This window comes from Cnephaeus nilssonii (genome assembly GCF_951640355.1).
Source record: "Cnephaeus nilssonii genome assembly, chromosome: 15".
Taxonomy (NCBI): Eukaryota; Metazoa; Chordata; class Mammalia; order Chiroptera; family Vespertilionidae; genus Cnephaeus; species Cnephaeus nilssonii.
In genome coordinates this window covers 68806656-68817465 of record NC_137086.1, presented here as the reverse complement: position 1 = coordinate 68817465, position 10810 = coordinate 68806656, and the positions used below count along the sequence as shown (strand labels likewise).

At 40.4% G+C, this 10810-nt stretch overlaps 1 protein-coding gene across 1 annotated transcript; it reads right to left on the bottom strand.

The window, feature by feature from the left end:
- Nucleotides 1-9994: 9994 nt before the first annotated feature.
- Nucleotides 9995-10375, bottom strand: LOC307112087 (coiled-coil domain-containing protein 126-like; the record flags this gene model as incomplete). The annotated part of the gene is made up of 1 exon (XM_079792461.1): nucleotides 9995-10375. One exon carries the CDS (start codon nucleotides 10373-10375, stop codon nucleotides 9995-9997), a length of 381 nt encoding a protein of 126 aa, XP_079648587.1.
- Nucleotides 10376-10810: the final 435 nt, after the last annotated feature.

The window sequence follows — 10810 nt, the reverse complement described above, 5'->3', positions numbered from 1 at the left end:
GTCATGTGTTCCGATGAATCACGTTTCCAGTTGCATCATGCAGATGGCAGAGTAAGAATTTCGCGGAAACAGCATGAAAGCATGCACCCCACATGCATGAGTACAACCCTTCAAGCTGGTGGGGGCAGTGTTATGGTTTGGGGCTTGTTGTCCTGGCATGATTTGGACTGATGTGGAACAACGTCTGAATAGCACAACATACCTAAGTATCGTTGCTGATCAAGTTCATCCTATCATGTTGATGGCGTATCCCAATGGAGATGGCTTCTTCCAACAAGACAATGCACCATGCCATGGTGCTCATATTGTGCAGGAGTGGTTTCAAGAACATGAGGGAGACTTTACCTTGCTTAGGTGGCCCCCACAATCACCAGATCTCAATCCAATTGAGCATTTGTGGGACAAAGTTAAAAGAGCCATCAGGCAGCTGGTTCCACAACCATCAAATCTCACAGAACTGGACAGTGCTCTGCATCAGGCATGGTGTCAGATTCCTCACATCACCTTTCAACATCTTGTGGAGTCAATGCCAAGAAGAATCACTGCAGTATTGAAGGCAAAAGGTGGCCCAATGAAGTACTGATAGGGTGGTCATAATAATCTGGCCACTCAGTGTATATGCGTCTACAGGAGACCCACCTGAGAATAAAGGATTAGCACAGAGTAAAAGTGAAAGGATGGAAAAAAGTTTTTCAGGCAAATGAAAAAAAAAAAAAAAAAAAGCTGGGGTAGCAATAATCATCTCTGACAAAATGGACTTCAAAATGAAGGTTATCCTAATATATAAAAACCCAGGGTCCGTAACATCCACAATGACCGGAGGCTCAACCAACTGGAAGTCAGTGCTGGGTTGCCATGGCACGGTGACCCAGCACTGACTGCCTCGGCTGCAGGAGCCCAGACCCAGCACTGACTGCTGAGGGGGCTGAGAATCAGGTCCAGAGAGAGGCCTGGGGAGAGAGAAGCAGGGTCTGATCCGTAGCCTCCGTGGCAGCTGTTGATCAGCACTTGCCTCTCTCTTTCCCTCTGGGCCTGGCCAGCAGCTGCACCTCTCTTTCTCTCCGGCTTCGGCTAGGGCTGATAATCAGCCCCACCTCTCTGATCAGGCCCATTGATAGGCCCAGAGATGCTCACTGGCATAGAAACCGACCAATCAGAACCAAATCTGGGTGAACTGCGAGGAGCCAATGGCTGCTTAGGAGGCAGAGCTTTTGATGCTGACTGGCATAGAAACCAACCAATCCGAACCTAATCTGGGTGAACTGCAAAGGCAGAACCTAAGGTGGGGGCTGAGGAGGGATTTTAAGGGCAACAGCTATTTGGTGTAAAGTATAAGAAAGCGGTTCAATTTTTTAATGACCGGTTTGGCAGTATAGTGCATATGGCTGGCTATCAGTCCAGATATAGGGATTATGTATTTTTGTCTGCCAAGAGCATCTCCTCCTGATGAAAAAGGGTTCCCCACCCCCATTTAAGCAATCCTATCCTATATAATCTATCTTTACTACTAAAAGGGTAATATGCTAATTAGACCGGGTCGACTGGCCATCTTCCAGACATCCAACTTTCTTCCAGACAAAGCCATGGTGGTGGGGGTCAAGGCAGAGGTCATTAGGGGCGAGCAGGCTGGCAGGAGAGGGCAGTTGGGGTGAGATCAGGCTAGCAGGAGAGGGCAGTTGGTGGCGAGATCAGGCCAGCAGGGGAGGGCAGTTAGGGGCGATCAGGCAGGCAGAGGCAGTTAGGGGTGAGATCAGGCCAGCAGAGGAGGGCCATTGGGGGCGAGATCAGGCCAGCAGGGGAGGGCAGTTTGGGGCGAGATCAGGTCAGCAGGGGAGGGCAGTTTGGGGTGAGATCAAGCTGGCAAGGGAAGGCAGTTAGGAGTGATCAGGCAGGCAGAGGCAGTTGGGGGCAAGATCAGGCTCATAGGGGAGAGCAGTTGGGGGCGATAAGGCAGGCAGGCAGAGGCAGTTAGGGGTGATCAGCGGTTAGGAGCCAGCGGTCCCAGATTGCGAGAGGGATGTCCAACCGCCAGTTTATCGGGCCTAAACCGGCTGTCAGACATCCCCCAAGTGGTCCCCAATTGGAGAGGGTGCAGGCTTGGCTGAGGGAACCCCCCGACCCCTGTGCACGAATTTCTTGCACCAGACCACTAGTAAGAGATAATGAAGACCACTTCATAATACTAAAGAGATTGATACAACAAGAGGATATAACTCTGGTAAATGTATATGCACCAAATATTAGAAAGTACTAGAAGATCATTCACTCTTTGAGACAGCATGGATGGACCTAGAGAGTATTATGCTAAGGGAAATAAGCCAATCAGAGAAAGACAAGTATCACATGATCTCACTTATACGTGGAATCTAATTAACAAAATAAACTGATGAGCAAAATTGATCTGGAGACACAGAAACATGGAACAGACTGTCAAATCTCAGAGGGAAGGAGGGGTGGGTGCAAAGAGATGAACCAATGAACTTTTATGCATAACCCATGGACACAGACAATAATGTGGTGAAGGCCTGAGGTGGGGGGCGGGCTAGAAGAGGTCAATGGGGAAAAAAAGGGTACATCTGTATAACTTTAAACACTAAAGATAAATTTTTAAAAAAATTTTGGTGTAAAAATGGTATTCTGGGTAATTTTAAAGTCTTTATATTTTTGATATACATAATATTTACAGATGAAATTATATGATTTGGGGGTTTATTTTTAAATAAACCTGGCAGCAGGGATCCAGGATGGGTACAGGTGATGGTTATTACTGAGGCTGGTGATGGGTATTGGAGGTTCTGTCAGAAGTTTCTCTCTCTTCGGCATATACTTGATATTCTCCAAAGTGTAAAGCTTAAAAACCAACTTTATAGAATTATCAGTTAAGGTCTAGATTGTGGATTGGTGTTCAACCATCGTGTGGGTGGTTAATGGATCTGGGCGTGGCCACAGGGCTAGAGGAGCAGCACACAGATTGCCAGCGGAAGGGAGCCCAGCAGCTGTGTTTAGGCCAGTGTGAGACCCTAGAAAGGAAAATATACGAAGAGCGGCCAAGGAGGCTGCCAGGAAAAGAAACCCCGTGTCTCCGAGGAAGACTAACGCCATATAACTTTGATTGTTATCAGAAGCCTTCATGTGCTGGCCTTTAAAATGAAATAAACATGCTGGTATTTGAAAATGAAAAGAACACTACCAAAATATAAAGCAAAAGTTATAAGCAACTCTTACTACTCTGTTCTAATTTTTTTTACTTAAGTTCCAGATGATGGTTTTCTCAAAGGAAACGGAAGTTTGAGTTAATTCCAGTTTTGCATCACATCCTGCTTTAGGCTTCCCTGAAACAAAAGCAGAACCTGGAAGCCACCGCACAGCGGCTCCTCTGGCTCTGCCAAACGCAGCCGCTCTTCCCTTTGGCTAGATTTTATGTTTGTGTCGCCTTTGTCAATGTGTTTATCATCCTCCTCACTAAACATTTCCTGTCCAGAAACACTACATCAACGGTTATATTTAGCTTTTCGCATAAAATTCCCCAGGCTGCAGCCAGGAAGCAGAGCCCCGGAACGTGGAGGCTGGGGTCACAGGATCCAGGGTTTCCTGGACGACAACAGCCCGTCAATGCTCTGGCCAGACCTCCGCCTCCCCCGCGCGCCCTGCACACCGGTCCATGCCAGAGCATGTGCAGTGAGGAGCAGAAGGGGTTAATTCTGTGGGAGAGTTTTTGCCTCCCATTGCTAGGGGAGCTGGATTTAAAAAACGTTTTTATTGAATGTATTGGGGTGACATTGGTACGAAAAATTATATGGGTTTCAGGTGTACAATTCAATAATGCATTATCTGTATACTAGAGGCCTGGTGCATGGATTCGTGCACCGGTGGGGTCCCTCTGCCTGGCCTGTGGGGATCAGGCTGAAACTGGCTCTCCGACATCCCCCGAAAGGTCCCAGATTGCAAGAGGGTGCAGGCCAGGCTGAGGGACCCCACCAATGCACAATCAGGACCAGGGAGGGATGGCGGGAGGGCCCATCTCACCCAGTCCCAATCAGCCGGACCCCAGCAGCAAGCTAACCTACCCATTGGAGCTTCTGCCCCCTGGTGGTCAGTGTGCATCATAGTGACTGGCCGAATGAATGGTCAGACACTTAGCATATTAGGCTTTTATTATATAGGATTGTACTGTGTGTTCACAACCCAAAGTCAAGTGTCCTTTCATCACCATTTATCCCCCCATACCCTCTTCTAACTCCACGCCCCCTTTCCCACTGGTAACCGTACTGTTGCCTGTGTCTATATATTTGTTTTTTATTTTTATTTTTTTTGCTTAGTCCCTTCACTTTTTTCACGCAGCCCACCATCCCCTCTCCCCTCCTAGAACATCAGTCTGTTCTCTGTACCCAGGACTCTTTCTAGCTTGTTTGTTAGCTTGTCTTGCTCATTGGATTCCACATATAAATGAGATCACCTGGTACCTGTCCTCCTCTGACTGGCTTATTTCACTTAGCATATCCTCTAGATCCAGCTATGCTATCACAAATGGCAAGATGTCATTCTTTTTTATTTATTTTAATTTTTGTTAATCCTCATCCAATGATTTTTTTTTTTCCCATTGATGTTTAGAGAGAGTGGAAGGGAGAGAGAGAGAGACAGAGATAAACGCCGATTCATTGCCTCCCACACTTGCCCCGACTGGCGCCAGGGACTGAGTCTGAAACCGAGGTACGTGCTCTTGACTGAAATAAGAGCCGAGACTCTTTAGTCTGCAGGCCGATGCTCTAATTGCTGAGCCAAACCAGCTAGGGCAAGATTTCATTCTTTTTTTATGGCCGAGTAGTATTCCATTGTATGTATATGCCACTACTTTTTTATCCACTCATCTGTTGATGGCATTTGGTTTGCTTAGCATAATAATCTCCAGGTCCATCCATGCTGTCACAAAAGGTAACAGTTCCTTCTTTTTTTACAATTCAATAACACATTATCTGTATAATGACTAGTACTTCATTGTGTAAATGTAGCACAGCTTTCTTCTTTTTTAATTGACTACATTGGAGTAAGTTAATAAAATTATGTAAGTTGTAAATTGTATAGGGTGTAAATCGTGCTGCTATGAACATAGGGGTGCATATATTCTTTCTGATGGGTGTTTCAGGATTCTTAGAATACGTTCCCAGAAGTGGGATTGCTGGGTCAAATGGCAGTTCCACTTTTTAATTTTTTGAGGGAACTCCGTCCTGTTCTCCACAGCGGCCGCACCACCAGCTGTGCACTAGGGCTCCCTTTCTGCACATCCTCACCAGCACTTGTTTTTTCGTGGTAGACATTCTGGCAGGTGTGTGGTGACACCTCATTGTAGTTTTAATTTGCATCTTTCTGATGATTAGTGACATTGAACATTTTTTCATATGTTTTTTGGCCATCTGTATGTCCTCTTTGGATTGTTTGTCTTTATTTTGTTGAGTTGTATGAGTTCTTTATATATCTTGGAAATTAAGGTCTTATCGGATGTATCATTGGCAAATATGTTATTCCATAGAGTGTGTTCCCTTTTCATTTTGATGGTGGTTTATTTTGCTGTGCAGAAGATGTTTCATTTGATTTAGTCCCATTTGTTTATTTTTCCTTTGTTTCTCTTGCCTTAGGAGATGTATTGGTGATTAGGGATATGTCTGTGATTTTACTGCCTATATTTTCTTCTAGAATATTTATAATGTTCATAGCAACATTATTTACAATAGCTAAGATCTGGGTATAGTTCAAGCCCATCAGTAGATGAGTGGATAAAAAAAGCTGTGGTACATTTACTCAGTGGAATACTATATAGCTGTAAAAAAGGATCTCTTACCCTTTGCAACAGCATAGGTGGACCTGGAGATTATTATGCTAATAATATTACCCATTTTGAGTTTATTCTTGTGTATGGTATAATTAGTGGTCTAGTTTTTTTGCACATGCCTGTCCAATTTTCCCATTACCATTTATTGAAAAGACTGTCTTTACTGCATTCTATGCTCTCACCTTCTTTCTCAAATATTATTTTCTCATAATAGCATGGGTCAATTTCCAGGGTCTCCATTCTGGTGTTTTGTTTTGTTTGTTTGTTTGTTTTTTAGTGCCATTACCAGGCTGTTTTGATTACAATTGCTTTATAGTACAGGTTGATATCTGGTATTGTGATTCCCTCCAACTTTGCTCTTTCTCAAGATTGCTGAGGCTATTTGGAGTCTTCTTTGGTTCCATATAAATTTTTGAAATCTTTGATATCTGTGAAATTTTCTGATTGTATTTTAATAGGAGTTGCTTTGAGTCTATAGGTTGCTTTGGATAGTATGGACATTTTAATGTTAATTACCAATTAATTTTTCCAATCCATGAACATGGTATATGCTTCCACTTGTTTGTATCTTCCTCTATTACTTCTTTCAATGTTCTATAGTTTTCTGAGTACAGGTCTTTAATCTCCTTGGTTAAGTTTATTTCTAGGTATCTTACTTTGTTGCATTGGTAATTTATTTTTTATTTTCTCTTTCTGATAGTTCATTATTGTTCTATTAAAATGCCACCAATTTCTGGATGTTAATTTTGTATCCTGCTACTTTGCCGAATTCATATATTAGATCTAGTATTTTTTGGAGGAATATTTAGCATTTTCTATGTACAATGTCATGTTATCTGCAAATAATGATAGTTTTGCTTCCTCCTTTTCAATTAGGATGCCTTTTATTTTTTCTTCCAGTACTGTGTTGAATAAGAGTGGAGAAAGTGGACATTCCTGTCTTCTTCCTGTTCTTAAGGGAAATACTTTGCCTATTGAGTATGCTGTTAGCTGTAGGTTTGTTATATATGGCCTCTATTATGTTGCGGTATGATCCCTCTTTCCCACTTTGCTGAGAGCTTATTGTAAAAAATGGTGCTGGATTTTGTCAAATGCTTTTTCTGCATCTATTGTTATAATCATGTGACTTTTGTCTTTCATTTTGTTTATGTGATGTATCACATTTATTGATTTGCATTGCCAGAATAAGTTCCACTTTGACATAGTGTATCATCTTTTTAATGTATTGCTGGATCTGATTTGCTAATATTTTATTGAGGATTTTAGCATCTATATTCATCAGGGATATTGGCTTGTAAGTCTCTTTCTTTGTAGTGTCTTTTTCTGGTTTTGGGATTAGAATAATGCTGGTCTCATAAAAAGAGCTTAGAAATCTTCCCTCCTCTTGAATATTTATGGAATAGTTTGAGGAGGATAGGAGTTAATTCTTTTTTGAATGTTTCATAAAACTTGCCTGTGAAGCCATCCTATATAGGACTTTTGTTTGCTAGGAAATTTTTCTATTACCACTTCAATTCCATTAGTTGTTATTGGCTTATTAAGATTATCTGATTCTTCTGGTTCAGTTTTGGAAGATTTTATTTTTTTTAGGAATTTCCCCATTTCCCCCAGGTTGTCCAGTTTGTTACCATATACTTATTCATAGTATTTTCTTACATTCCTTTGCATTTCTGTGGTGTCAGTTGTTACTTCACCTCTTTCATTTCTGATTTTATATATTTGGGACCTCGTTTTTTGGTGATTCTGGCTAAAGGTTTATCTTGCTTATCTTTTCAAAGAACTAGATCCTTGTTTCACTGATATATATATATAGTCTCTGTGTCATTTCTTTCTAATCTGATCTTTAGTTTTTCCTTCCTTCTACTTACTCTGGAACTTTCTTGTTCTCGTTCCAATCCTAATCCCCTAGTTGTAGGGTTAGATAATTTGTTTGAGCTTTTTCTTGTTTCTTGAGGTAGACCTGTAATGCTATCAACTTCCCTCTCAGGACTGTCTTCCATAGATTTCAGATTACTTTATGCTCATTTTTCTTTGATTCCAGGAAGCTTTTGATTTCTTTCTTGATCTCATTAGCAACCCATTCCCATTCATTATTTAATAAGATGCTACTTAGCCTCCACGTGTTTGAATATTTTTGTGTTTCTTAGTGTAGTTGGTTGATTATTTCATGCTGTTGTGATTGGAGAGGATGCTTGGTATTATTTTAATCTTCTTGAACTTGTAAAAAGACTTATTTTGTGTCTTAACATGAGGTTTACACTTGAGAATGTTCTATGTGCTCTTGAGAAGAGTGTATATTCTGCAGCTTTGAGATGAAATGTTCTATAAATGTCAAGTAAATGCATCTGATCTAGTGTGTTGTTTAAGGTCACGATTTCCTTCTTAATTTTTGTCTGGTAGATCTATCCAGTGATGTCAGTGTGTTTTTTTTTAAGTACAAATAATATATTTTATTTAATCTCTGAAAACAGCAATAAAAAACAAAAATGTCCACATCTAATAAGACAGTATAATTATTCCAAACTTCATTTGGCAATGGTATATAATTCATTTCTTCACATAAAGATAGAATACAGAGAAAGTTTGGAAAGCTCCTTTTCATGAATTTGTTTCATACTTATTTTAATAAAACATTTTAATTATTGCTACTATGCATGGTAGTAATAATGATGAACAATATAATATCCAAAACTAAATTCAATATAGTCTAAATCTAGAAGCTAGCTGCACTTAGCAGTTATTATAGAGAATAAATACTATGAAATATAGGGCACCATATGGCAATTAAATTTGCTACAAGGGACATTTAAATAAAGGTGTCCTTTGCTCTATGCTAAAATTACCCAAGATTAGGATCTTCTGTGCTATATACATTAACTATTTCCTGAAAGAAAAGTCAATCTTCATAATTTAAATTACACCTTAAATGTTTTAAATTATTTTAAGTGGTCATTACATAAAATGAACATCTAATGTATCTATTATACAAATCCAAAATTTCATAAAGCAGGATAACTAGATGCACGAAATTCATGCAAGAGTAGGCTTCTTCTGGCACCTAGGACCCGGGCTTCCCTCACAGCCCTGGCTTCATCCAGAAGGTCATCTGGAAGGACATCTGGTCTAATTAGCATATTACGCTTTTATTATTATAGATGTTAACATTTCCCAAGCAACAAATGCCTTTATACATCTATACATCTGGCTAAAGTCCTTGAAAGCCCCAGTCTCACAAATATCTCCATCTCCCTTCCCCTGCCAACATAAAGGCAAAAATTATCCAAATATGGAAATAATGTGCTTCCCTGAATGCTTAGACACTCAAAGGGTTAAACTTTTAATACTTATTTTTATCTCATCATAAAAATATCTTTTGTTCTTTAGAATATATATAAGAAAATGTTACATATGAGATTTGAAATTACTATCTTAATGTTCTTTAATTGTCTCAATGTTAAGAATAGGTTACAGACAGTGGCTACTACCCATTTCAAAATTATTTTCATACAAATGTAATTTTTAAAAATATACAATAATTAACCTCCAGTTATTCTGAAGGATAGAGCAAATGAAGACATTCTTTGGGTCATGATTTCAAAACATTATTTTCAACATTATACTTCCTTTCTCTGCTCATAATCTGAGTAACAAAATATAGTACTGGAAATAAGCATACTTTTTTAACAGTATCAGTTTAAGAGTTATATATATTGAGAACAAATGACAGAATGATTCAATAACAATATTCTTCACTTGTCTGAAAAACATGTTATATATTTAAATAAAATTTTATATACATGAAGCCATGTCTTTCAGTATTTTGATTTCAGCTTGATCTCAAACACAAAAGGTTTATACAAAGATCACCTACCTGCATACCACATCAACCATGTTACCAAATTCCCTTTAAAGATAGAGTTCAGCATTGAAGAGATTTGCCTGAAAGCAAACTAATGACTAAAAAAATTATATACAGAACAAGAGTTCCATGAACCCAGCATATTCCTTGAAAATGCAGAGAGCTGTAATTGCCAAGTATTACTCTATCCTAGCCAGGGGTTTAAAAGCTTTCCTGCCCTAGGATCTAACCCATGGGGATGCAGCAGCACCAGGAGACCTCTAACTGCTCTCCAATGTTGCCTGATGCATTAACCCTTTTGTTCATGGTTACTGGCACCAGATTCCCACAGTACCACTGGTAGTGTTGATTGCTGAGCCATTCACAACAAGATAGTCGACTTTGTTCTCTAGTTTCACCAACAGCTGTAAAGTGTCATCCAAAAGGACAGCAATTGTTCTTTTTGGATCCACATATCCTGCCATCGAAGGGCCATTCTCGACATCCACTGTGCTCTTATTTTCCTCTGCTAGAGCTTTAATGTATCTTTGGCTTAAATCTAGCATTTGTTCACGTAACTTGACACTGCTTTGATGTCTTGGTTGTTGAAAAGTATAGTGCGGTAACATCAATCCCCAAATGAATCCAAATACAAGCAACAGTAAACTCAATTTCTGGGACATATTTTTTCTGCAGAATGCAAAACTCATTTCTCCTAAAGCAAACAGACTTAGGAGAAAAGTGGTAACTAGAAGTAAGCCACCAAACAAGACTTTTGAAGGGAAAAAAATTTCCTCCACGTCCTCCTCCTCCACTAATGTGGTATATTCATCTTCAGCAAGATTGCCTCCAATTCTCAGTTACCTCTGTAAAACTCGACAAAGAGAACAGAGCCGAGCTGTCAAAAACAGAAAAAGAAGTGAGTGCGGCTATGGGGCCTGCTCCATCCCTGCAACTCAGGTGCAGTGCTGGGGTGTGGCGGGAGGACCCCCCCTCCTCCCCTCCCACTCCCACCCCCACCTTCCGTGGCCTCGAAGGAGGGTTTCCTCCAGTGACCTGGCCGGGCTGGTTGGGATGCCTCCACCCACCCCCCTCAGTGAGGTTTTAAAATACTATACTACGAGTGTATTGCTGTCTATTTCTCC